Genomic DNA, 27,684 nt, shown 5'->3' with positions numbered 1-27,684 from the left:
CAATCCGTATCCCCTTGTCCACATGGCACGCGGCGCGGCTTCGAACCCGGCGCAGACGCGCGGCGGCCCCCAGCACCCGTCCCGAAACTCACCACCGCACCGGCCACGGAGGAACGCTCGCTCGTCGGCGGCACTCGTGCGCCGACCGCGAACGCGGCACGTCTCCGTCGGATCCTCTTCTCGCTCCGAAACGCTTCGGGAAGCGCGCGCGCGCGGCGCAGCTTCCGCGCGGCGGGCCGCGTGATCGCGAAAAAGGGTCTCTCTTTTTCTCTCTCTATCTCTCTCCCTCTTTTTCTCTCTTTCTCTTATTCTCCTTGATGTGTGCCCCGGGTGTGTGTGCCCCAGAAGGTGCCGGCTGAGAGTCGCTTCGCGAGTGAAGCAATCACGCGCGGCGGGACTCGATACCCCGAGATACGCGGGAAATGTTTCCAGTGTTGTAATCGTTCCGAACGAGGCTGAAAGTCGGTCGATGCTGGAGAAAAGACATATTGGTACATATCTTATCGAGAATGTTGACGTGTCTCTTTATTAGATGAATAAGCGTTCTCGATGAAGTGGCTGCTTGACGTCCCGGTTGTCGTTTCCGTTTCTGACTGTTGTCTTCGTTTCGTCGTTTTTATTATCGCATGATTATTTTTTTTTTTTAGTTTATCCCTTTGAAATTTTGTTGTTTCTATACGTTGTGAGTAACATTGGTAAAATTGTCCGGGATTGCAGTTCAACATCTGTTTTGTCTAAGTTGTAAAAAATGGAGAATTTCTGCACAGATTTAAATTGCACGAGTTGCATGATTAATGTACCAAACAGCCAATGCATTTAGAAAATCACTCGCAACTTTGTTGCACATGTCCGATAGTTCGATTGTTGTTTTACCTAGAAGCGCTGTCATGGTTGCATGTTACGTGGAAATGTTTATTCCATAAACATATAACTAGAGCACTCAGTGATAATTTCTCTGTTAATTATGGATTGTTCGATAAATCGTAGGTTGTGTTAGCGAATGATTCATACACGGAGAGAATTTTCTCTTAAAAATTTACTTTCAAAATCTGCACAGAAAAAAATGTAATATAACTGATAGCATATGTGATTGCGGGCTGCCAACTCGATACAATAATATTTGCTATTAATGGAAGTAGAATGTTGATACTGCAATAGCATATATTATATTGAGTATATCTGTAATTGGCAGCCCGCAATAACATATCTTATTGAATATATTACTTTTTTTTCAGTGTGATAATGGTAGGATAATGTGTGACTTCGAGAAATTTTACTACATTTTTTAGTAAAATTTACTAAATGTAGTAAATTTTATTATACTTTTAGTAAATTTTACTAAAAAGTATAGTAAAATATCTCGAAGACATTATTTTACAATTACCAGATTTTGAGGGTAAATTTTAAGAGAAAATTCTTTCCGTGTAGGGAATTGAATCTGATCTGTCGCCATCTTTTCAATCTTTGACAGAACACACTTTTACATTTCCGCTTGAAGTTTTATCCAAACCCGTCAGGTTTAAAATGCCCGGACACTCCGAAGCTCCGATTCTTCAAAGCTTAATCTCTCGCAATCTTAGATAGCTTCGTAATTAAAGCTCCAGCCGCTGCGTGGACAAGTCAATTCCTTCGAGCTCGACGAAGAAAGTTATATTTGTATAAAGGTCGCAGGTAGTGGCACAAATAGAATCGGTATACACGCTCAATGTATATTTGTCCTGTATATTTACTTCCATGACGCTACGCTTTAACATCGAAATGCAGATGGACTACTATCAAGGAATGAAATCGCTATTACACGACATTATGTACTTGTGAAGCGCAAGTCCGTTTGTCGTACGAGATTTATATCAACGAGATTTATTCGCAGTCCAACTGGAAGATTAAATCGCACAATACGAAAACTTAATCCCGCGACGTAGTAGCTTTTCCGGGTAAATGGTATTGCAATTAATTATGAAAATTAATTACGAAAATTCCAGAGAAATATGCAGCTGTGTATATTTCACAAAGTTAATTTGCGAATCTTGCGATTTAAATTGTTTCCATTGGTGAAATATGTATATTTTTTTTTTTACTCATTAACATTGCGAAATTTATGAAAAGTGTTTTTCACCCAGTCCTGTGGAGTTAGATGAAATAAACGGTTTTGACGAAATGCATAAAAATTTAGTTACAGATCTGAAAATAATTATGCAGAACGCTTAAACTGGCCGTCAAAATTTTTCGCCGCATTAATGCTCTTGTTCTGGATTAATGGTCCAACAAGAAATTATTTTGCAGATCTGCATTTAGTTAATTTTTTCTTATTTTACTTCAATAAGACTGGTATTTCCGCGTTCAGATTATTGCTGCATTTTTGTCAAAGAATTTTGTCGATTTCGAAACGATCAGAATAACAAAAAGAAGAATGAATGCTTTACGGGACGCTTTGAAAAATCTCATCTGACGAACGGACTTTGAAGCGCTTGTTTGTAGCGCAACTACAACTCTGTGACTCGACTTTGCATCGGTACGGCGCATTGTAATTGAGGGAAGCCACTTCGATGTGGGAGTGCGCGCTCTTGTTTACAAGTTATAAACGCTCCTTCCTAACTTTGGTTCCGCAGATTTCGGTGTTTACGGTCGGGAGTTGTACAAAGGACCAAAGAGCCGTATCTCGTACCGAAACGTCGCTTCCGACAACATGAATTCAACCTCAAAAGGTGTCTAAAACAAAAGATATCTGAAAATTAGAATATCTTTTGCATGCTTCCAATGTTTGATCATTATAGAAACCAGCATCAAAGAAAATTTCTTGCTTGTGCACGATACGAGTTACAACAAAGCGTATTATAGAACATTCATGTAAAATCATGGTTAATTTTCTTCGCGTAGCGCGTATTATAATTTATGTATGTTTTATTCGAATTGTTGAAGGGGATCTGAAATAAATCATGACTAATCTTTATTCTCTCTCTTTTTCTCTCTCTCATATTATGAATATTTAACTGAATTTTGCTGTTATACTTTAAATAATTTTTTTTTAATTTCTAATTTACAATAAAAAAAATTGTTTATTCTAGACATTAGAACAAAATTCTAAATACAAGCATTTTTTAAATCTAAAATTGAATATCTTCTAAAAAATATTTACCTACTTATATGATTTAAAATTTCTATCAAAAATCTGGAATAAAATTCCATTTATAATTCTGTGTGTCGTGCAATGCGAAAAACATTTAAAAGATCAGAAACATTCACGTGTATAAAATACATTTATTAAATATTATATTGGACACATATCTATAAAAAATATTTATAAAATGTAAATAGTATTCTATTTTAAAATCTAATACGAATTATAGAAATTGCTTTACAAATATATTATTACTTAATATACATTGTTAATATATATGTATATATTTGAATTTGAATATATATATAAATATATCTTATATATACATATAATTTAATTATAAATATGCTGTGCAATATGTAAAATAAATAACCGCGGACTTTAAGGGATATAAAATAAAAATCTATATAAATCGCTTATGGATCTCAATTTAGCAGTTTTAATGCAGAAAAATTTGTTTTAATTATGAAATTATTTAAAGCGATAAGCTCTCCAGTAAAATTCTTCTGTACATACCTTCGGAAAATAGCGTATCTATATTTTCCGTGCAAACCCACCCCGAGCCCGAGTTCATCAAAATGCGCTGTTTAGCGTACGGTTAGGTACGTCATGTAATTGAATTCGATAGCAACTGCTCTCGTTTCGTGTTATCAAACGAGCTTGTCGTATTCACGTGGACGTGTAAATCGGATTTGACGTTGCTTGGCGCAAAGTAATTCACGAAACTTTATTAAGGCGTTCAGGTTCGATCTAGCGATGCCGAATAAGCAAATTTTCCGCCCTCCGGGCTCTCTTTTCATCACAGTTGTGTGGTACGGTGCGCGCTTTTATATCGACGCTTATTCATAAATTTCGGACCACCCACCTTTGGGAATGCTGTAAGCAAACAGACCGAGAGTCTTACGATTGGAGATCAAAGACCGCGCGTTTTTACTTTAGTGGATTTTTATTCAATTTCCTAACGAATGGAAGGGGACAGTAAAATCCGCCGCGAAACCACTGTGATATGCGCGCTATTCATCAAAATGGATAAATAAAAGAAAAAATTTTTTTTTTACGTTTAATACAGAAATTGTTATTCAACCTTTATTGCGTTTTCCAAGCAATATTGCGCAGTTATTGATATTAAAAGGTCGCGAGGGTACGACGAAGCGTGCGCTCGCGCAAAGCTTACTTGTAAATTGGTATGCAAATCAAACTAGCTGGAGGGATGAGAGCAAACTCCTGACGTTTCAAAGCTTATTTAATTAACAATAATTTAGTGATGGAGAGCCTTGGACATAATGACGCTAATTGTAAGTGATGATCTTGAAATTTAACGTTACTTTTATTTCTATATTTCTCAATGTTTTTAATACCGGGAAATATTAATCCTAAATAAATTTCCATTCAAGTATCTATTTGAGTCTAGTAAAGATTTGCAACTAAAACTTTGATAGCTTAAAATAAGACTTTGTTTATATTAAAATAGATTATGCTATTTTAACGTTATAATTTATTTATTCTAATCTCGCATCTTATAAAGTAGGAAAGAGTGTAAAAATTATTTTTAATTTTGTAAGTGAATTTTTATCTACACGGAGAAAATTTTCTCTTAAAATTTACCCTTAAAATCTGGATTTCTAATTGTGGATTAATGTGTAACCTCGAGGAATTTTACTATACTGTTTAGTAAAATTTACTAAAAATATTACTAAAAGCATAGTAAATTTTACTAAAAAGTATAGTAAAATTTCTCGAGGTCATACATTATTCCACAATTATCAGATTTTGAAGATAAATTTTAAGAGAAAATTTCTCCGTGTAGTGCAATGTTAGTGTAAGGAGAATGATATGAACAGCACCTTATGGTTAATATTCCTTAACATGTCTATTTTTCATTCGTCCTATTATCATATTTTAAGGAGTTTTCTTTCCCTGCATTTGACATTATGTCGAGCATCGCGATGTTTTGTTAGAACACACGCAACCACGTTCGTGCTATTGATAAAACGTGATGGCAAAGCAAGCATGATGGATGAATAGGTGATGTATGTCTCGACAAATGTGTATTCCGAACTAACATCGCCAGCGTCGAGATCGAACGAAAATGTCGAGAGATATGTACACGAGGAAGATTCATTCGCTCTAACGTTTATTCGACAACCTCGATATTACCGATGATAAGAAAACTCCGTCATAGACGAAGTTTGCTTATCTGTAATGGAAAGTTTCCCTCGGCCTTTTTTCGTTCGGAGGGAAAACTTTACGAACGCTCTAAATGTTAATGCGTTTCGTTCTCGCAAAATGAAAAAAAAAAAGAGGGAGGGACACTCCCGGTTGCAATCTGCTCAGTTTTTATGGCTGTTGCATCAAGTGACAATCATTTTCCGATAACCGTTGGATTTTGTTTTTACCCTACTTTTCCATCCTACGGATGAAATTGTAATCCAATTATGAATTACGTTATTATGAATACAAATGATGGCACAAATCTGACTATTATAAATGGCGCTTTATTGTTACCGTACCTTGCAGTCAAGAGACCAAGGAGTAATCTGAGATTCGTTATGCCATTAATACGCCGCATTGTTGTCCGTATCGATCATATCGAGATTACGTTTGTTTATCTGATCATCGGCGAAGAAAGGGAAAATGAAATGAGGGTACGAGCGGCGGCGTCATGATCTCGAAAAGCTATTATGGTTCCCTCGCGACTCGTTCATCTTAATGACGGTAAGGATGTTAGACCATGTCGCAAGACATAGTGCACGTGAGTGTCCTTGCATGCGCCAAGTAATGTGAAACGCGCTGACACTGAAGCTTCAGCATCATACATGACACCTCGAAAAGCGACATGTGTGCAATGACGCGGGGACGCATCACGTTCTCCGGCGTCTAGCATGTCTCTCCGACGCGGTATATAAATTTAATATTGTCGCATTCGTCGCTAAATTCGATCGCAAGTACCTTCGCGTGCCGCCCCCGGTGCGACGGTCCTAATGAGCTCGATTCATCTTCGGAAATAACGTGATATTTTACATTGTCGCGGTAATCATATCGGGATCCGAAGAAGCAAAAAAATCCGCATTGACAGAATTACAGACTTGTTACTTTACATTACACACTGCAGGCCAAAAATTTGGAAAAATTGCAATTTTCCCGCATCTCACGAGAATTTAAATATCTAAGAAAATATCTGAAAGAGAAAGTTTTCAAACACGCACACATATCATTTTAGAGCAATAATAGAGCTGTAGATTTGTGTTATTTGTTTCTACGATATTTTGTTCTTAAATCACAAAAAATCTGAAAAATGATTTTTAATAAATATTCTTGTTTTATTTTGAAGCACTTTCTATGATTCTTTTATGATTTATTTTGAAGCAGCTTTCTATTATTTTTTTTCATTGATATTTTATGTTTTATGAGTTGTCAGAAAATTGCAATCACATGAAGCTGGAATACCTAATTACAAATTAAAAATTGATGAGCAGTTTAACAGTATTGATGCTAACAAGTGTCTACAAGATCTTTCCTTCCCACAAGAAACTGTGAATAAATTATTACATCTCGGAGCAAGGATTAGCTTGGATCCCCTTACATTCCGTGTATATGTCTTATCCATTCGATTACTGAGATATATTGTGTAAAACATACTATTATATAATTATAGTTATTTTAAAACTACTTATTGCTATAATTGTTTCACTCTTCCCTAATAATCGAACCTTTTTCTTTAGACGCGAAAGCTTTCGAAGATCTTTTTTTCTTCTATTAATGTAACCGATTTCAATAGGCTTGTTTAACATTGCAGTACGTAATCGATTGCGTCACTTATTATCGATTAGTACTGCCCATTGAAAATAATGGCGCGCTGTGTCGAAAGATAACGAAGCATATTTCAACGAGACCGCAAGTATACAATAATTAGGTCGAAGACGAAGATTCGTAATCGGCATGTACATCGAGTACCTATGTATATACACGGCCGTGTGCGTATACGTCTGACGCACGGATCTCCATTCGGGCTGTAATTTCGGGTAGCAGCTATACGTCAACGTGTTTGCTGCGCTTGCACTAACTAATCAACGTTGTTAATTGGCGTCGACGTTGCGCGCCCCGTCCGCTCGGCAAGGGAATCGCACACAGAAATCCGTCGATTAATACAATGTAACGAAGAGAGAGAAGGGGGTTATCTCGTTGATGGGGAGAAACGAGCGATTGTTCGTGCTCGATCGAGACTACCACGAGGACGCTTCAGAATTCATTCATGCAAAAGAGCTCTCTATTGTCATTCGATAGGGGATAGTTTTAGCATTTTGAAAACCAGGCCAGCACCGCCACGTTATCGTGTATCCCTTTTTTTATTCTCACATTTTTCTTTGTTCGTACGTAAATAACGCGAGTTCTCTTCCATTTATTTTCAACGCACGAAAAGTTTTTTACTATTGATATCTCATTCATCTATCTTTAGACTGACAAGAAGGTAAATGATTAAAAATGTATACGTCAATGTATTATAAGTATTTTACTAAAAAAATATGCTTTTATAATTTATTTTTAAATTGTGTCAAAGTGTTATATCTTTTGCGTTAATCTTTTACGTAATATTTATGTTACTTTGTAACATATTTATCTCCTGTTAAATTAATAAAAAAATTTAGTTAGATTGTTTGGAACATGTAAAATGTGTTAAACTTAATGCAAAGTTTTTTACTGGGTAAGCTCCCGCTAACTCGATGTAAGACCGCAAAAAGTCAAATATTCATCCTTTAATAACGGAATTCTAATCTAATGCATGGCCATTGTTGATACATTTAATATTAAAGGTCATGTAAATGTGCGTTGAAAATGAGAATTATGATCGGGTTTAATTAGCCCCGTCTACCAATTAATCCAGTATATAAATCCCACTAATTTGACGACGCACCTCGTATCGTTCATCGCGTCAAACGACGCAGCTGTCGCTCGTTGTGCTCCGCTGCTTCGTTTGAAAGCAATTAAAGTGACGAGGAGTAATCACGGGGATGCATCTGTTACAGGGACCAGTCGTCATCGTCGTCGCAAGTAAGACCGGATGCACCGCGGAGCAAGGCGCCCTCGCTCATTGCCGTCGAGGGGATCATCGACGTTGTCTGCAATTATCCCGCGCGTCAGCACGATCCGTTAATTAAACCGCTCGAATCGGCGGCGGTGGGCCGTTGCTAATTAACGCCGGCGTCACCCCCTTGTACCCCCGCAGACCCTTCATCAACCTCGACCGGGGACATCGTCTCGATTAGCAAGCGGCGGATTTAACGTGGGGCCATTTAGCGCACGTGACAACCGCTTTCCCTTCTATCTGTCCCGTAGAAGATGGTGCGCGTCATCCGATGAAGGTGAGGCCGTGCGACGAGGCGTCGCGACGCCGGGACAATGCGGAAATATGAGACTTCCCGCGCCGACCGGATCTCAGCGTCGTCTTCGTCGGCAGTGCGCTCGCACCGATGCGACTTACAACGGTCGCCGACGCGTACGTCCGACATCCATTGAGGAAAAATGGGTGCCAATCAATCGACCCGGAGCGCGCCCACCCCCGGAGAAGAAGGTAATACCCGTGCTGACTGAAGCTAGCGAAAAGGAGAACGCGTCTCAAATTATTTATGAGTCTCGAGCACGTTACGCGGAAATGCTGAGAATTGGCTGTCGGTTACGCTCACATACACACACACACACATGCGCGCGCACACACATACACATACACACAAACGCGATCGAATCTGATATTTTATGAAGTAGAAAGAAAGAAGAGCGCAACTCTAGAGTCGAAGCACTCTTGAAAAGGGATAATTTAATTCTCCTTTTTTTTTTAGTTATCTTATAACTTGAAGACGCCTTTTTTTATTTGTTTCCAAACAATTAAAGCTCTTCTTTTATTTCAATCTAATTAAACTCGTTATAGCGTTTATTTAAGTTTAATGAACGCAGGAATCGACCATAACGTTAAAAATAAATAGCACAATCCGCTGGTCAAAGTATGAAACCAATTGACCAGAAGCTGCATTAATAATTACATAACAGAAATAAAGAAAATATTATATTGAAGTAAATTACTCTTTGTGAGCTTTGACCTAGATTGAAGTAAATTACTTTTACAGCGAGAATTAATGTTATATCCTTGAGTTATATTTATTACCACGTTTATGAAATATGTGGACGTTATGAAATATGTAGATATTTGAGATGCTGCCCCGCGTTATATCGCTCCGCTTGATATCGTGTAATTCGCATAGCTTGAATTCTTGCTCGAACGATACGCATCGACAACTTGCATCGTTTCACGGGAGATCACCTTATTCTATCATGTTTATGCCTCGCTGAGGTCGTAGCATTTGCGATATCTTTCGCGAAATACTAGATACGGGGCGACGTCGCGTGGAAATCTTCGCCTACGACTCGTATTACAGAATATCGAGCTGTTTTACTGGGGCTATTAATAAATCTATTCTGTCGGATGTATCACGACGGTCCTACAGACGTTTAATTCCGCCTGGAAAAATCCGATATTCAATCTCATTGTAATTAAATTTCCTGGAAAAAGAAGCGCCTCCCCGCCCCCCTTTCTCCTTGATTCCTTTTAGCTTTTGTGACATATATTGAAAATGGGGATTGTCTTTTTGAATTCTTAGTTGACAAGTGTGTCAATAGTTTTAATAAAATTTCACTTTTCAACAAAATATCTTTATAATTATTTTTAATATATATAATAATTATAATTTTACTTTTATATACATATGTTAACATTCATAATAATATAGCGTTATGGAGAAATTATTCATGTTTATAATTATTCTCATAACTGAAACATGCAGATGTCTACATAAAAGACGCAAAATTGTTTCAAAATTAATTAACCTTACCTATTAACGTACCACCTAAATTATTATGTTATTTCAAAATTAATTAACTTTACTGTGGTGAAAACGTGGCTTCCACGTGAGCCGAATCTGAAGAAGATCAAGCTCGAGGAAATTCTCGAGTTACTAAACGTCTCTTCGGTTATGCGGTTTGGCTATTTCGGGAAGACCGAAACTGCGTGTTCGTGCAATATAAACTATGCGTCTATGCATCCGTCGAGATCGATCCCTGCCAGGATCCGCAGTTTATATCGATGCTGCGGTTTCCAAGCAGTACTAATTTTTCGCAGAAGCAATAGATGTTCCAAACAAATATGTGCTAAAACCACAACGTTCGCATTTACCAAAGTTATATTAAGATAGTTTAATGTATTAACAGTCAGCCTGCTAATATGTTTTGTGTCGATTCTAAATGACTTGTACCTCGCTGCATGAATTATCGATAAGCTACGCATAAAAAAAGCAATATAGCCAATAACATATGTGGTTGCGGGTTTCCAACTACATAAAATACTCAATACAATAATATTTGCTATTAATGCAAGTACGATGTTGATACTGCAATAGCATATATTATTGTATTGAGTATATTTGTAATTGGCAGCCCGCAAATACATATCTTATTGAATATATTACTTTTTTTTTAGTGTATATAACATTTCTGTTTGTATTTATATTTATTATTCTGCTGTTTTCTTAAATTTACGATCATTTATAGATGAACATAAAATTCTAAAAAATAAAAAAATTACCAAAGAAATCTTACATTAACAGACAATTAAATGCCGGAAAAAAAAATTTTTAATAAAATATTAATAAGAAAATGAAATTAAGTTAAATAGACTCGAACAATACAGCAAGTTGAATAAAATGTTTTGAATTAAAAATTACAAAAATTATTATTATTATAAAAAAGAAGACTTAATGCGTATCAATATTGGATCATAATCATAGATTAGAATTATGTATCCACACGTATCACAAATTATTTTATATAATTGCAAAATACTAGGAGAGTAAGTTTTATCGATGCGGCACAAAATGTGTTAACAAGACATTTTAAAGAAAAGACAAACTGATAATTTGAAAATTGTCACTGTTGAGTTGGCTCTCGTTAATGTAAAAGTGACAATTTTTAACTTTGAAGTTCATAACATTTTTTACTTTTTACGTCCTAGAAAAAAGTTACATAATAGTTATTTTGACAAGAGCCGATTCGATTAGCGTCGAGTTTAATGTATTACAGAAGCGCGAAAATATCTGGCGAACAGTTACGATTATCCATCTCGATCGCGCTTCATTAAGGAGGAATCATGCGTTCACTCATTCACCATTAAATTACTCGTTTTGCATTGTTTCTCAATTGACTTGCTTTCCTGTGTTGCAGTGAATTTCGATCATTTTCAAATCCTACGCGCCATTGGGAAAGGCAGTTTCGGCAAGGTACGTCATGAATTGCTTTTTAACCGTAGGATAGCTGCATGAATTCATCGAGAGAAAACTTTGATATTATACTTGTGACAATATTTGATAAAATAATTATTGCTATAATATCATATATAATCTTATTAAGTTATTATTTTAACAATGTAAAAATTTTAAATATTAATAACGAAATATCAGGACGTGGATGGCAAAATTAAACTAATCATTTTTATATAGTAAATGCAATAACATTTATAGTAAATATAACTTTTTATCATTTAATGGCCCGTATTCAGAACGCGCTTCTAAAGACGTTAGCGGTTTTTTGTTATTTTTTCCTTGTTTCACGTCACATAAACGAAAAAGATAAAATAATAAAAAGGTGCACTAACAACTTTACAAGCGCGAATAGGGGTCACCATTTACATAGTAATAATAACTAATAGCTGTAATTTGCATAATTAAAACAACTGTGCATCAAAAATGGCTATGAATTACAGTTAAGTTATAGTAACTGCAAGCATTTTTTCCTCTCAGTGTATCACAACAAAGCGATTCGTGCGTTCACGCGATTTGTAAGTTCAACAATTTTAAAGTCGGTTCAGATTGCGGTTACCCATGCCGTTTATCCCTCACGCGCATTCGGTTTAGCCGATATTACTCTTTTCGTGTTTACATACGCGGTTTACAGGCGCGCCGCTATTCTTCGTGGTCTCGTGACTACACCGTCCAGTAATTGACACTTTCTACCCACGTGGGAAACGCTTCAATCTCGTCGGAACGAGCCGTAAGATTCTTGCTTTCTTGTTAATACAATCCGATTCTTTTGAGTCGTGCGAATCGCACATGGTCCATTAATTATGCGATGGATTTATAACGCAAATATATTATTTGAAGAACGGCACGTGAACTGACAGGCGCGCGCGTTTATTTGATCCGTAACGTAGAACGTGGCAGGCGCGAATTGCACTTTACGTCGCGGTAAAATGCGTTACGCTCTTGATCGTAAAAAAAGTGCGTTCATCGCTGCTTTTATGTCTATCCGATAGGGTGGCTGCGAAAATTTCGAAACTCATTCCCTCGTTTTTTATAGCAAGGGGAGCAAGTACGCGACGATACCTTTTCTTGAATAAATTAGAATGGGAATTAAATTTATATAACAGACGACCATTGTCGCTTGCGGCTTGAAAATGTTTTCGGTTTATGTACGAGGTCTTCTTTTTACGAAGAAACTGCGAAACGTTTTCATTTTGATAACATGCGGTAATTAGGAAGATATATAAAAGCGGAGTAAAATAAACATCAAAGCGCTACACTTTACGCAAATTGTCATAACAAACAAACGAAAACGCTTTGTCGGTCTTGTTTTATTATTCTAAGAGGATTAAATATTCCACGAATATTGAATTTGCCGACTCGAGAAAACTTGCAGATGGCCGAATGGATTTTTTTTTATAGCGTTGCAAGCACGAATTTGTAGACGGAATTAAGTTTCGTTTCCGCCAACAGGTTTGCATCGTGCAAAAACGTGACGGTACTGGCAATATGTACGCCATGAAGTACGTACATAAAAACGAATGCGCGGAACGGGGCGCTCTGAAGAATGTGGCGAGAGAGGTGGAGATCCTGTCGAAGTTGGAGCATCCCTGTTTGGTGAATTTATGGTTCAGCTTCCAAGGTAAACCGTTTTTCGAGACATCGATCACACCCGAGTGATTCTTCCAGATCCCGTGGGAAACGCATAAAATATATACAGGTGCTCCAAAGGTCTTAGAAAAACTTTTCCGTGAATCCTCTATTAACTTTACCGTTCGCTTTTATCCCCTACGATTCGAGAAATGTTGATTCCACGATATTTTCATTGCGAAAAAAATCAGCTTTAGCTTGATCGAAGAATCACAAAAATTAAAGATAGCTTTTTTTATTATAAAACATGTCAAAGTGCTCGAAAGGGATTTTCTTGTCCATAAATAAAAACAAACAACAAGAAATAGAAGACAGTTTGTAAAAGTATGTACATTTATGTGGTCATTAGAATTTTTATTATTTCTTAAAAATATGTTTTATTGTGATGTAAATGTTTAAATGTTTTTTTATTGTAATTACGATCATGATAATTAACGATCGTGATAATCATGGCAGACAATTATCCGATTTAAATCCGAGAGGAAACGATCGCAGAAATGGCGAAGCTTTTACGGAATTAATAAATTGGGCTATTTATAGAAAGGACAAAAGGTTTTGAATTAAACTGATATTTGTTAAACATTTTTCTCAATACCTTTTAATTTAATATTTTTGTAATTGAACTTTTAATTGTTGAAATCAAATTTATTCTCACATTTCTAAATAAGTTTTGTTAATTATATTATTAATATTAATGTTTATAATATTTATAATATTTATTTGTTATTGGATTTTCTCTTTTTTATTGGAATCGAACAGATGATATTTCTACACTCACACGTTAATCTTTGTAGTTTCAATGGGCTTTGTTTTATTTTTTTTTATTAAAAAAGAGAAGAGCAGATATCACAGAGGTGCGAAACGCACGATATTCTCGCTATCACGTGAAACCACGGGATGTCTCTTTTTCGGATTTTTTATCCGGTCGACAAACGCGTATTAAACGATTACACTTATCTCGCAAAAACACACAGCACTTTATTGAAAGAAGCTAAGTCCTCTCGACGTCGGGAATACGGATGGTGCAAATATTTATGCAAAAACGAGCAGTACGAAACTCGCAGTTGCTGTGAAGTCTTTAATGAGAGTTCGTCAGCCAGTAAATTCTCTAGGTGGATCAAATATTAAACATTCTAAACGAGATGCATAGACGTGGCTTGTAAAAACAAAGTTATCAAATTTTTTGTCGTCGTGTTGATGGATGGGCCGCGAATTAATTTTTAAATAATAGAAGAGTGCAAAAGAAATCATTGGAATTTATATCCCAAAAACTGATAGTAATCAAGCTAGTGGAAGCAATAACCGCGGTTTTATAAAATTGAGAGAAAAATATTTGACTTGATCTCTTTGGTTCTTTCCAGATAATAATTATTTTAATGTTAAATCAGTAATTAACATAATTTGTTAATTAATTTATTACGTAATAGTAGTTTGCACAAAAAATTGCATTTTTTATCACTTTAAATTTTGATGCTTATTTTGACATAAATTTTTATTCAATTATGTGTGTACGTAATATAATATTTTAAAAAGCAAAATTTGTTTGACTACTCCTAAAAATTAATCTAGTTAAGCTTTCATTTGCATCATCTATTTTTATACGTTTTATTTCAAAAATTCTGTACCGTATTTACATGATATGTGGAATATAGAAGAATCGAGCTTTTTGTATGACCGTTTGATTTTAATAGAAGCTTTGTGTTGTAGTTTCCTGCACTTTAAATTATAATATTAATAACTCTTTAACGGTTTCAACGGTATCTCGACGGAAGAATATCATCAAAACCATGAATACTTATTAGCAATGCCATCGAATAAAGGGGCAATAAAATGTGCATAACGAAATAATAATAAAATCGCAGCGATTTCGCGTAAACGATATAAATTACTCCACGAGAAATTTACGCGGCAGCTGTACCGATTAACGATATTACATGCGAACCAGAGAAATAATCGTATCTACGATAATTTCTATCGTTCGAACAACGCTTTTAACAGACGCCACGTCATAAAATTCGCGCTTGCGATTTCGCGGCGCGAAGGACAGCTGTTGTGTATTGTTCGGAATCGGTTTTATCGCTCGTACGTGAAATATCGGGACAATAACGCGTATCTCGAACTCCGTCCACAACTGTACTGGCCAATATTGATCGGTCAACCGTTCGGCGACCACGCGTCGCTTTCATCCCCGCGAGCGCGCGTGAACATGACGAAAAGGTGCGACCTTGGATTGCGTAGGAAGAGAGAGAAAATTTACCCTCCCGTCACGCCTGTTGCCACGCTGTTGCAGACGAGGAGGACCTCTTCATGGTTTCGGATCTGCTTTTGGGCGGCGACCTGAGATACCATATCCAGCAGGAGGTTGTGTTCAGCGAGGAGAGCGTCGTACTATTCGTGGCCGAGATCGCCCTGGCACTTGATTACCTGCAGACCCACAGAATCATCCATCGGGACATTAAGCCGGATAATATCTTGCTGGACGAGGAAGGTGAGTCGATGATCTCCTCTTCTGCCCGTCGATGATCTCGCTTTGTCCACGCTGGCTGCTGGTGACCGCGATCGTACGAGGATAATGCGGATAAAGTTCATTAATTTCAATTTTGAGAAAGTTTAATTTTACAATTAAAACTTCCTAAAAAGTTCCTTTGTTCTTTGTATCTCGAAAGAACGCTCGAAAATTCGGCAGCGAGACATCGTTTTACGCCTCTTATTTTGTAACGATTTAATTTAGAGATTTAACTTGCGAATTGTTTAACTGTTTAATCCCGCAAAAGTTCTGCGCGTGTGTGCAATTGCATTTGTCACATGAGAAACGTTACTGCACAAAGAGCTCTTAATTATTAAAATTAATTATTAGGATTAATGAACTGCGATTCAATTTAATGATAACGTATAAAATCGATGCGTTACATGCGTCCGTTATAAACAAAATGTGAATTTTAACGGTGAAGTGGGGAGCGGAGCGGGGGCGGGGTGAGAGAAGGATCGTCGGGAAAGTGTTAAAGAGCGCGGCTGAAATCTCCGGCGACGAACAAATCGGCATCGCCGGCTCTATTTCAAATCACGGCTTTAACAATGGCCACCTGATACTACTGAGTTTCATTTAACACAATGCGAAAGTCGTACTCAATGTAAACATGGGATGAGACTCGAGTAACCGCGCTCTGCGGTGAATGTGGATCCAACACGTACAAATAAACTTTGAATCTGATCACACGTTAGTTCTGGCACGTGCGCGTTTACATGCAGATCAGGTACAAATAACAAAATACGTCGTCGACGTACGTGAATGAAAGCGAGAGATTTCCAAGGAGGAAAGAAAATGTTTCTGGAGGATAAATTTATTTCCCGTGTTTTACTCTATATTTTTATATATTTAAAAAAATCGAAATTATAGTCGAAATCGCGTGCGACGTTTCTCCTCCGTGGTTGCAATTTTTCCCGAGGCAATTCGCATTTAACTGATATTGCGGAGACCCATCGCGGGTTTGACGCGCCATCGTAAATCTCGAAACATCTGTCATTAAGTTCTCGCCGACGCGCGTATCTCGTTTGCATATCAAGCGTCGATTCCGAAGTCCTGTCTCGATGTCGGTGCGCCACAGTGGACAAACGTTTCTAATCGCGCCCGAGATTCGGTTATTCCGGACCGCGAGCGCACGAATCGGATTATCGTTCGATTCAAGTGAATAATCTCGCGCGACGGATGAGATTATTCGCGAATTCGCCCATAGAGGATCGGGTGAGTTTTAGCTGGATTAACCGCCGGCTGCGTCGTTCGCGCGTCATTCACCCGCCCGTCCCGTTCGCCTTTAATCCCACGAGATTAATATATATCCTGAATGTAGATTTACATAGGAGATTGTAAGGCGATACAAGACGCCACGACGACGACGTGTGCAGCGCGGAAATTGCCTGCGGAGAGAATATCGCGGCCGAGCGTCGTGTAGGGACCCGCTAATTGCAATGGATTTGCAAATGTTTGCTTCGCCAACAGAATTAACATATTTCCTCCTAAAACAGTTTTCTTCGTGTAGAATCTCGTGAAATTTTAACCTTAAGGTATTATCTCTTAATTGATATAATAATTCGAAAACCGTTCGGCTAACGTTTTATTTGTTTTTTTTTTCTTCGATAATATCGTTGGAGTTTGAGGAGTCTTTGAGCTCGTGGAATCCCGCGGTGAGAAAAAAATGTTAAATTGGCTAAATTGTTTAACTTGATTAAATTTCTTCCGTGCAAGTATTTACGCATTTAACTTAAGTACATAAAATACTTGAACTTTAATTTAAGTATTTATACGTTTGACTAAAATAGATAAATACTTGAATTGAAGAAATTTAATCAAGTTGAAAAATTTAGTAAAATTAACAACTTTTTTTTTCTCTCTGATATGACATATTTTTTACTCGAGTACGTTTCCCCGCATATCTTCGATATTTAGTTCGGTTCTTTCAGAAAAAGAATCCTTGGGAACGACGCGTGGCGCGCGACGTGGTTTCTTTTCTTTGCTTATCAATGCGAGGAACGTTGCCCCTCTCACCTCCTCACCTGTCCCCCGTTACTCCGAGCTAAGGAATCCAGAAATTATCGGTGACGGCTTTTTCCGCCCTGCTTCCCCGGTCGACGGTATCGATTTATTGTCAAAATATTAAAGACCGCTGCCGGAGGCGCTGCCAGAATGGAAAAGCCGAGCAAATCTCGAGAGCGACGCTAAATAATGCAGACACGTCTCAGGCTCCCTCAAGATCCTCGGCTCCTCGGATTTATACGGATTTGTTACACCGGTCGGGGAACGAACGGACAGGTGCAGGCAAACAAATGACAGGGGCGAGACCGAAATCCGCAAGGCGGATTAGATTGCCTGCGATAGGAGAGGCCTTCGCACCGCCTCGCGAGCACTGCGAAAATTCTATTATAGCATAAACGTTAGAAAATGATATATTCGCTTACGTCCGCGCGATTGCCCTATCGATTTTCCGCCAGATGAAAATTAAACCCGAGGCGGTAGTGGTAACGATGGTGAACAATGCCGCCGGCGGGAGTACAACGTACCGCCGCCTTTGACGTCGAACGAAATCGCGAGACTGAGAGAGAGAGAGAGAGAGAGAGAGAGAGTGAGAGAGACGGGGATAAACGGATGGGGATGACAAACGAAAGGGGTTTGTGCGTGCTCGCACCGTGAAGATCGGATCCGCTTTAACGGGGTGGAAGGATCGACAAAATCTGACGGAGGAGGAAAGGGTCTTGTTTCGCTTAAATAGAAATAGTGCCTCGGGGACGCGACATTCACCGAAGAGTCTTGAAGAACTTGAGCGGAAACGGTGGAAACGGGAGGGTTATCCTAATATTCTCCTGCATGCACCTGGCCGACGGCTGTTTGAATCCCGAGATTGCCTCTGCATCATTTAAAATTACGCAGCGAGGTCTCGGCCCGGCTCTTATCGCCCTTTCGTGTCCTACCCGGCGCGACGGTGGAAGTACCGTTCTACCTGGAAGGTAGAATATCGCTCGGGGGTCGACACAAAGCACAGCTGTTTTCCGCGTGTGGGATTCAGGCCAGACATTACAGTAGAATGGGTGAGGGCGGGTCTCAATCGTCGATCTCAACCTACGCGGCGAGGACGGATTCGACTTCGGAAATCGATCGAAAATGCAAGTGTTACGATAGAAATCGCGAGCGGGGGCTGCGATCGGAGGTCTGACGTCGGCGGGAAACGTTCGCTAAATAATTGCCCAGAAGGAAAACCATTACGGATAAATCTCTTTCCTTAACGGGAGATTCCCCGAAGTCGCTCTTTAAAGGTCATCACGTCGCTCGCTCGTCCGTAATTCCATTGTCGTAATACCATTAAAAATCATAATAATCCTGAATAATTGCGAGGAAGCTGAGGAAGCGAGGCGTAATTTAGCATAATATGAACAGCGGGGGTGGAAGGATGCAGTTAAGAACCTCCGGCCGGCAGTGCGATTTTGCAGTCTGGCAACTTGCGCGGGGAACTTCGGTAACGTCCTTCCGGCGGAAAACCGCGGGGAAACCGCTTTCATTAAGGTCCAGAGCGTGGCCTACAATGGCGTAAAATTGCGAGGAGATACGATATCCCATCCGTACTCGTTTCCTTCCGCGGATCCGCGACGCGAATCTTATTCCGTTAATTTCACCTTCGTACACGCGAGAGATCCGTATCAAGGGACACGGGTTGGTAGAGGGGAGGCAATTTAGCAGATTGAAACTGTCAAACATTTTGCAAGTGAAACTAAGGACGCCCCGAAGGAGCGCCCCTAATCTATATGGAAGATCGCTACGAGTCGGTGAGCCTCTGACGAAGAGTATCTCTTACGTTATTCACGGACGAAGTTGTTTAAATAACACGTCACTTGTTTTTCATTTTCACGGACGTCTGTCGATACCAAAAACTGAAACCGTGAACGCAATAGATTGAGTAGATTATTTCCATTCGGAAATTGTTATCGAGGGTCGCTTTTAAAAGTGGCTCCGTAATAAACGTTTAATTTTTAAACGTACGCTTTAGTTAAATCAAATGGCCACTAAATATCCGCTCTTACAATAAATACCATTTCCACATAATACAGCGTTGTGCGATTTAAGAAGATTCAATTACGTTCGCGCCTTTTTAATTACGTCCCGGTAAATTTCTTACTCTTACGGATCGAGCTGTGAGCGGTAAAGACATCTTTTCGGCGAAAAGATTATGGCTCTCCGTACGGAGGTCATCAATTTTTATATTCCTCGTCTACAGGGTGGAAAAGCTATTCTTCCCGGCGTATAACTTTCTGACGTATACGCAAACTATCTTGGCCACGTACCTGGCACTAAAGCACGGAACTCGGCCACAATGGAGGGGGGATTGTCTGTTATTACTACGTGTAACGGCGTCGGAGTTCATTCTCTCTCTCTAGTTTACATCGCGGCTCGATCCACATTGCGGTCGATGCGATGTTTAGAAAATGGCAACGGATAAATATTGCGTGGCGCACGCGAGAGAGAGAGAGAGAGAGAGAGAGAGAGAGAGAGAGAGAGAGAGAGAGAGACCTGACCGTACCGCATTGGAAAACCAATATCGCGCGGCGCGCGCGTGTGTGTGTGTGCCGCGCGTGTATATCCACCCCTTAATAGTCCTCTGATGACCCATAGGTACAGCTGTGCAGAGTAGTTGGGGATCATTCCACAAGAAACATCTAAAGTTCGCTGATGCACACGTGTATTATTCACACGTTAATTACCATTATTCTTATATACGTACATCTTTTTATAACACCTGGCGCGCGGGAGGAGGGGGGAGCTGGGAACTCTAGAAAAATATACTTTATTGCCGTTGTAATTTAGAACGATAAATCTTAGATTGCAGTAAGCGCGTTGCGGAATTGGAAAGTTCAATTTTATCAATACTCAATGCTGATACACTACACGGAGAGAATTTTCTCTTAAAATTAACCCTCAAAACTTTTAATAAATTTTACTAAAAAATATAGTAAAATTACTTGAGATCATACATTATCCCACAATTATCAGATTTTGAGGGTAAATTTTAAGAGAAAATTCTCTCCGTATACGTTGCAAGAAAAGAGAGTTATTGCTCTTCGGACAGATGTTTTGTGTATGTGTAAAAAATAATACATTTGTATTACGGATTACGATTATAATGCTACCTTAAAAGGTAGCATGTTAGAATATTAATCAATAGTCATTGTGTGTAATTACTGCTACTTTGTACTTGAGAAGGATGTAAGATCCAATATTAATCAATAGTCATTGTGTGTGTAATTACTGCTTCTTTGTATTTGAGAAGGATCTTCTTTGTAAGATCCAAGGCGCGTAAATAGTTTATTTGTTTATTAACTTAATGATGGCAGACTACAAAATATAATTTGTTTGTCTAGGCCACGCCCATGTGACAGATTTTAATATCGCGACTGTACTCGAAAATGGACAGTTGGCGACTTCGATGTCTGGGACAAAACCGTATATGGGTAGGTAAATGAATAGCGTTTTCATCTCTTTTCTCCCTGTATCTTAATTATATAAATGATGTATATCTTAATTATTTAAATTGTGTACACAAACGGCACTTACTAAATTAATAAATATTGCAATATTTTTTTATAAGTCTCGAAAGTCTTGTTTACTGAACGACCGGGGTTATTACTTATGAATTTAACCAATTACGTTTAATCGTTCCACGAGCAGAACTGCGCATCGAAACTCATCCAAAAAAGAAGCGTTGCAATCTTTTGCAAAATAACCGACTGTATACATATATTTTAATTAATTTTATTAGTTAATTGAACTGCCTCCTCCCACAATTTCTTCATTTTTGACATATTTTATTTTGATACTTCAATCTTTGTTTTTTAAAATATATAAAATATATATTTAACACAATTTTAAAATATATTTAATATTTATTTAATTGTTTAATTGTTTAAACTGCCGTGTATTTCTTTTTATGTTTAGTAAAAACGCACATCGGGTCCATGATTTATAATTGCGGCCAACATTTATTTCATAAATTGTTTCCGCGAGATTAATTCCTTATGCGTCTCACACAAGAGATTTTGCTATATTGAAGAAAGATTCGCGATCGTCAAGTTATGAAAGTTATGAAAGCTATATCCTCGCATCAATAAGATATTGAGCGAAACTCACTAGGGATAATATCCCAAAAGAAAAACGACGTTTCCATGTATCAGTTCAAATCCGCCTTTTATATCCGCTCTAAAACTCGGGTCGCTCTCGCGAATATTGTGACCGGTACGCTCTTTCTTACATTTTTTCCCTTTTAACACGGATCAGCTCCGGAGATTTACATGTGCTCGTGCGAGGAATACGGTGTCCTCGGCTACGGATTCGCTGTGGACTGGTGGAGCCTAGGAGTCCTCGCTTGGGAAACCCTAGCCATGGAGAGACCATATCCGGTTCACTCCACGACATCCAACAGGGAAGCTCTGAGACTCTTGAAGGTAAGACACACGAGTATTAAAAAAATTAAATAAAATAAAATAAAGTAAAAATAATAATCTTAAAAATCCAAGTGCGTCGCGTGATTTTTCCATCTCCGTCTCGTCCAACGGTTGCGCGTTGTACTTCCGAATTCTTCCGAGCCATTCTTGAATAAATGCGCGTTGTTTTGTTAATTAAGCATCATATTGCAGTTGTCACGTTAATTAAGAACTTGTCATGAACATGACGCGTTGGCACGACAAGTGCCATGACGCATTGTAGCGCTTTGCCTTGCACGTCCGTCCACTTGCGTAATAACTGTTTCACGACACTTCATGCAGGCTCGAAATAATTTCACAAGTAAATGCATGACACATACGATGTAAAACCTTATTAATTTAGCGTAGAAGATCTTGAGAATTACGTTTGTGATTATAGGGACGATTTAGATCTCTTTTCTTTTGAGATAATCAAAATTGTCAATCTTAAAGGATATCACCCCTTAACAATTATATTTAAAAAAAACGAACGCTTTTGAAACATTCAGTCCTACCGTCTTCAACTTTCCCTCGGGGTCTTTTAGGTTCGCTCATCCGTATTTTTACAACAAAAGCGAGAAGAAGTACTTCGTTTTTCAGGAAGAAAGACGGACACTCTCGCACTGGAGTCCGTCGATACGTGATCTCCTGGACCGCTTGTTAACTCTCGCGCCGAGCGCCCGAGTGTCGTGCTTGAAAGAACTGAAGCAGGCGAGCGCGATGAGGGATCTGGATTTCGACAAAGTGTTAAATAAGCAGATAAAGCCGCGCTTCACCCCGCCGAAGGATCACCTGAACTGCGATCCCACGTTCGAGCTCGAGGAAATGATAATTGAGACGAAACCCCTGCACAAGAAGAAGAAACGCCTAGCTAAACAGAGGTCAGTTAGTTATCGCGCATTATTGCTCTTAAATTCGAACTAAAAATTCTGTCTAAGCATCAGAGTAACATGAATTTCCACTGAAAATCAGTATTTCACTTTTTAGTACATCTATAACTTCTGTCTTACACAGTAAAAAGTTTTATGTTAAATTTAACATATTTTATGTGTTTCAAACGGTCCATTCAAATGTTAATTTAACACGAGATGAACATGTCAGAAAGTAACAAATATTATGTAATTTAAAAAATGTGATATTTTGATTTAAATTTATGATAATTAATAAGACGTCAAAATTCTTTTGCATGTTGAATTAATTTTGCTTGGAAAAAAATTCTCGAACGGAGAATCTAAAATTTGTGTTAGATTAATATTCATAAATTCAGAATATTTTTTAAAATTTTCACTCGCTTGCTGTTTGCAGCCAGCGTTTGTAGTTGAAATTGAATAGGATAAATTTCATTTTATTTTAATGAATTTGTAAAATAATTTTCTCATGTATGGATGAATTTGGCACAAAATTATTTTTAATTTTTATTTCTATAGAAAAAAAGTATAAAAATAGGCCCATACAAAAAATATATATATCTCTTAGATATTTTTGTGAGTTCAATAATATATTTCACGGAGGATCAGACAGTTCTAAACAGTTATTGTGACACTTTTGCCATATTTTGTAAAAAAGAAGATATTCTTTTTTCTCGTTGATACATTTTTCTCTCCCTTCTATCATGGAAGAATCGCGACGAAATTATCGTCACGTTGTCGTAGCACTATATGATCTGATCTCTAGCGACTGTTACGATCCCGAACATCTTGAGATTCACATATTCCGCTTGCGGTTCTGCATATTAGGTGATTAATATGCTAGTTGTCGAAGCAATATCTCGACATCCCGTTGCAGGTCACTGAGGGTCGACTCGGCGGAGGATGCCGCGCTCGTCGAGGGGGCTGGATCGAGCGTAGAATCACGGAGATTAGCTTACATCCCGGAATATCGGGTGTACAATCGCGAGCGCGAGATCGAGAGGCAGGAGCGGGAAAAGAAGGAGAAACAGTGGGAGGAGGAACTGAACACTGCCATGAAGGGTGCCGAAGAGAGGCTCAAGTACGCTCGAATATAAAAAAAAAAATTCCTTGGAATTTCCCTCTCTCCTCCTGCCCTTATAAAAATGTACTACAGCAGTATTACATTGTAATTATTACTTATTTTGAGTATTAAAAGTACTAATAGCAGTGCTTTCCATACTTAATATAAATTACTGGCCAATTTAATATTGCCCGGTAAATTGGCCAATATAATTTGTATAAGGGCGATTCCCATCCCGATCCGTCAATCGATATTTATATCAAGCAAAATCAATGTTGCAAAACGAATGAGTTTTTTATTTTCGCTGAATATTCCGCGATATCGCGTGCCCTCAAAGTACCGCAAATAATCCCAAGTAGAGAGACCCTTGAAGCTCCCGAAGCCTGTGTGTACGTACGTGTAATTCAAGCGACATCGTTCCCTCTTCAGCGTTCGCACGTAGCGATAATATACATATATCCGTGTCGGAACCCTTTGATTACAGAACAAAGCAGCAACATCTGCCGGCCCAGCGAACTGGAAACCGACTGAGCGTCTCGACGACGAACGTCAAAGCGCGGATAAACGCGTCGCCGAGGCAAGGTCGCCGAGCGAGCGCCACGGCGTCCTCGGACATCGACTTCATCGACGCGAGCCCGGAGCCTAGCACGTCTTAGATAACGCCGGAGGACGCGCTTATACACGACACGTAGCCTATCTTGCGGGTAGACTCCTTCGATCCTATCGAACGCGCACCGCACACCGACGACGGACCCCCTCGCCTCCTTATCACAAAGGGAAAAAAAAGGAAAAAAAAAAGAAAAAAAGAAAAAATAGTATCTCTCTGACATTCAATTATTTCTCCGCTCTGAGATGAGGAAGGCAAAAAATTCCATGATTAGCGTAGTCAAAGTTTTTTATACTCTTCTTGAAAAGATATACGACACACGTACGTGATACTTCGCTCTTATTTTTCTATCTATCGTGATTCGATGTGGGGCAATTTATCTTTAACGCCCTACATTCCCTTACATTGGATCCTCTCCTTCGCGGCCGCAGTGTTTACTTTCGATTACGCTTCGGGAAAAGGCGCGAGTTTTTAAGGCCTCCGTATTCTTTCTTGGTGCTACACGACGTAAGTACGGACTCATCCACGAACGGCGAATTCGGACGTTCACGCAGTTCGAGCTTTTTCGGGAAATATTTTATAAATAAACGCGCCGATTATCGATATCGATTTGCTACTTTCATCCCGCGGTATCCTGTGAATAGCAGCCAGAGATAACCGCACGTTCGACGTAAGCTCCACTATCAGACTCCAGCAGTGCGCGCTTAATCACTGTACCAGGAAACGTGCATTTATAAGATTACCATCCCGGATTATCTCCCGCGAACTCCGACTAACAGCGGCGCAGGATGATTCCCGCGGAGTAAATGAACAGTGAAACGATCTTCTTTGTTCGAGTAACAAATTTTTCGTGTTTCAATTAAAGACCCGGTTTTTACGATCCGTAAAATTAGGACACGCGCGTCTTCGATAAATATAATATAAATTAATCCTTTCAGTACAAAATCAGACGTATATCGTAGATTACTTTTAAAGCTCTCCGCGAGGAAGATATCTTCCATCTCACTTTCACCGAAAATCATTGCGTAACACACGTGTGATTATACCATGAAACATTTTGCAGCATTAACCAGAATTACAACGATAAATACGATTAGAGTGGCGTGAAAAACAAAAGATTATGGATGATAAAAGATTTCAAAAATCTTGATGGTCCAAATGTGAATCGAGACGAATGCGTAAGAAATAAACTTTAACACTTATCTATATCTATTATTTATATCTAATATGGTACTGAAGGGATTACGGTATACATTAAAAAATGACTTCGTTGATGGGATTGGGAACAAAATGACCTACATATAATTAATGAATAAATATATATATATACATATATATATAAATGTTTTGTTCTATAAAAGTATATGTTGTTTAGAAATGAGCTATGTACGAATTGAGAATAAAGATATCTTTGACATGTTAATAACGCGTTTCATGCAATACCCTTATATAAAACGCATATGTATAATAAAACCCTTAAATCCCCGTACAGAGTATGGAGAGACGTGCCGCGAACAAAATTGCGTTTGCTCTCGCGAAAAAAAAATATGTTTTTCATGTAAACTGTGGAAACGCAAATATTTTATTTGCTTATTTATTTAACATTTATTTAATTATTCGCTCGCGAGCACAATTTTGCAATCAAATTACGCTCGTGGGATTACATCGCTCAACGAATCGAATTACGGGGGAGGAGCCATTGAACCCTCGTCATTAGCGATTCATATTCAAGAATCGCAAACGCGATAGAATTTGACATTAACCGAGCGTAGCCGTCGAAGGAGCGTCGGATAATCGATAGCACTGGCGCCGTTTCGCGAGGGTGAGAAAAGGGTGAAAGGGGTCACGGTGCCTCTCCTATCCCATATCAGTATAGATTCTAGTCATGTAGACACAGTGGAACATCGCCGAAGTGATGCGAGCACATCGCACGTGTACAATGTAAACGTGAAGTCCCCGAAAAATTTGCCTCGAAATAAAAATAATCAAACAAAAGAAACTTTAAATAAAAACTTCAACTTCTTTAAAACTTTAAAACAGTTTTTGAAACAGTAAAACAATTTTTTACTTTGGTCCTAAAAGTTTTTTTACTCGGTTTGATTTCATATTATTCTTTTCAAATGCAATTTTTGCATTCAGAGGTTTTTGATAGAGATAGATGTAAACAATCAAAATATAGTACAATAATTAAATTACCATTATATCAGCTTGTAGTAACTTTTATAGATGTAATTACCTCGGAGTATTTATCTCCCTTTTATGTACATTGACCTGCAGATCTCGCACAATTGTAAATGACGATAAATATATTTACATTAAAATATATATTATTAGTATAGGAAGCAAGAAATAAATTTAAAGCGATATTGTTTGAACGGACACATCTCTGTTTCGTGTTTATCTATCGGATAATTAACGTTAAGAAAATACAATAAAAATCCTTTTATTTATTAACGAAAAGTTTAACATTAGGCAAGAACGTTTTCGCTTCAGTTTGAAAAAAATTACAAATACAAGAAGTATGAAATCAAATTCAAAATAATGTAACTATCAAATGTAAAATATCAAGAAAGTAAATTTTGTATATATTTTTCAGTATTTTTAATTTAAAAAACGTTTTTACTTTGAAGTAAAAACACTTTTTTTTTTCTCTACCTCGAACCAATCAAAGATTCCGTGAATGTAAAACAGGTTGCGATAAAAAAAACCCCTTTGTATCGTGTCGGTGCTTTCAACGAGAAAATGTATAATTTTCAAATAAATTAACGATTCTTCTTACAACGCAGACAACTGGCACAATTTATGGAGCGCAATTGCACAATTATGCGCGAGAAAGATCGTTTCGGATAATATCTAAAAAGGGGATAAATATTCCGAAGTAATTACATCTGTAAAAGTTTTTGCGAGCCGATATAATGAGTCAATTATCGCGTTCGATCGGTGCTGCAAGTGACGAGTAACGCGACGATTAAATTATTGACTCGATGTATTTTTAATAT

The 27,684-nt window shown here is 38.2% G+C and overlaps 2 protein-coding genes across 4 annotated transcripts in view; one reads left to right on the top strand and one right to left on the bottom strand.

Moving 5' to 3' along the window:
* LOC105833937 (protein Star) overlaps positions 1-27,684 on the bottom strand; it is a 49,622-nt gene that overhangs the window by 20,145 nt on the left and 1,793 nt on the right. The gene's annotated exons all lie outside the window — the stretch shown is intronic.
* Positions 158-26,111, top strand: LOC105835444 (serine/threonine-protein kinase 32A). 3 transcript variants are annotated; one of them, XM_012678745.3, is made up of 11 exons: positions 158-491; positions 2,610-2,705; positions 8,143-8,687; positions 11,384-11,439; positions 12,931-13,099; positions 15,398-15,595; positions 21,010-21,099; positions 21,923-22,089; positions 22,708-22,988; positions 23,893-24,096; positions 24,563-24,734. In XM_012678745.3, exons 3-11 carry the CDS (start codon positions 8,639-8,641, stop codon positions 24,732-24,734), a joined length of 1,386 nt encoding a protein of 461 aa, XP_012534199.1. In that variant the 5' UTR covers positions 158-491; positions 2,610-2,705; positions 8,143-8,638. The 3 variants fall into 3 exon arrangements, with proteins under 3 accessions (XP_012534199.1, XP_012534197.1, XP_012534198.1); XM_012678743.3 differs by lacking the exon at positions 2,610-2,705 and having other exon boundaries at positions 24,563-26,111; XM_012678744.3 differs by lacking the exons at positions 158-491; positions 2,610-2,705 and adding an exon at positions 5,665-5,833.

Source organism: Monomorium pharaonis, chromosome 4 (assembly GCF_013373865.1).
Source record: "Monomorium pharaonis isolate MP-MQ-018 chromosome 4, ASM1337386v2, whole genome shotgun sequence".
In the NCBI taxonomy this organism is placed as follows: Eukaryota; Metazoa; Arthropoda; class Insecta; order Hymenoptera; family Formicidae; genus Monomorium; species Monomorium pharaonis.
This window is presented reverse-complemented; position numbering and strand designations above follow the sequence as displayed.

Bases quoted from the DNA above. Each gene is read 5' to 3' on its own strand.
- LOC105835444 (XM_012678743.3), top strand. From the start codon at position 8,639: ATGGGTGCCAATCAATCGACCCGGAGCGCGCCCACCCCCGGAGAAGAA. The intron at 22,989-23,892 runs GTCAGTTAGTTA...ATCCCGTTGCAG, and splicing joins AAACGCCTAGCTAAACAGAG to GTCACTGAGGGTCGACTCGG. The intron at 24,097-24,562 runs GTACGCTCGAAT...CTTTGATTACAG, and splicing joins GGTGCCGAAGAGAGGCTCAA to AACAAAGCAGCAACATCTGC.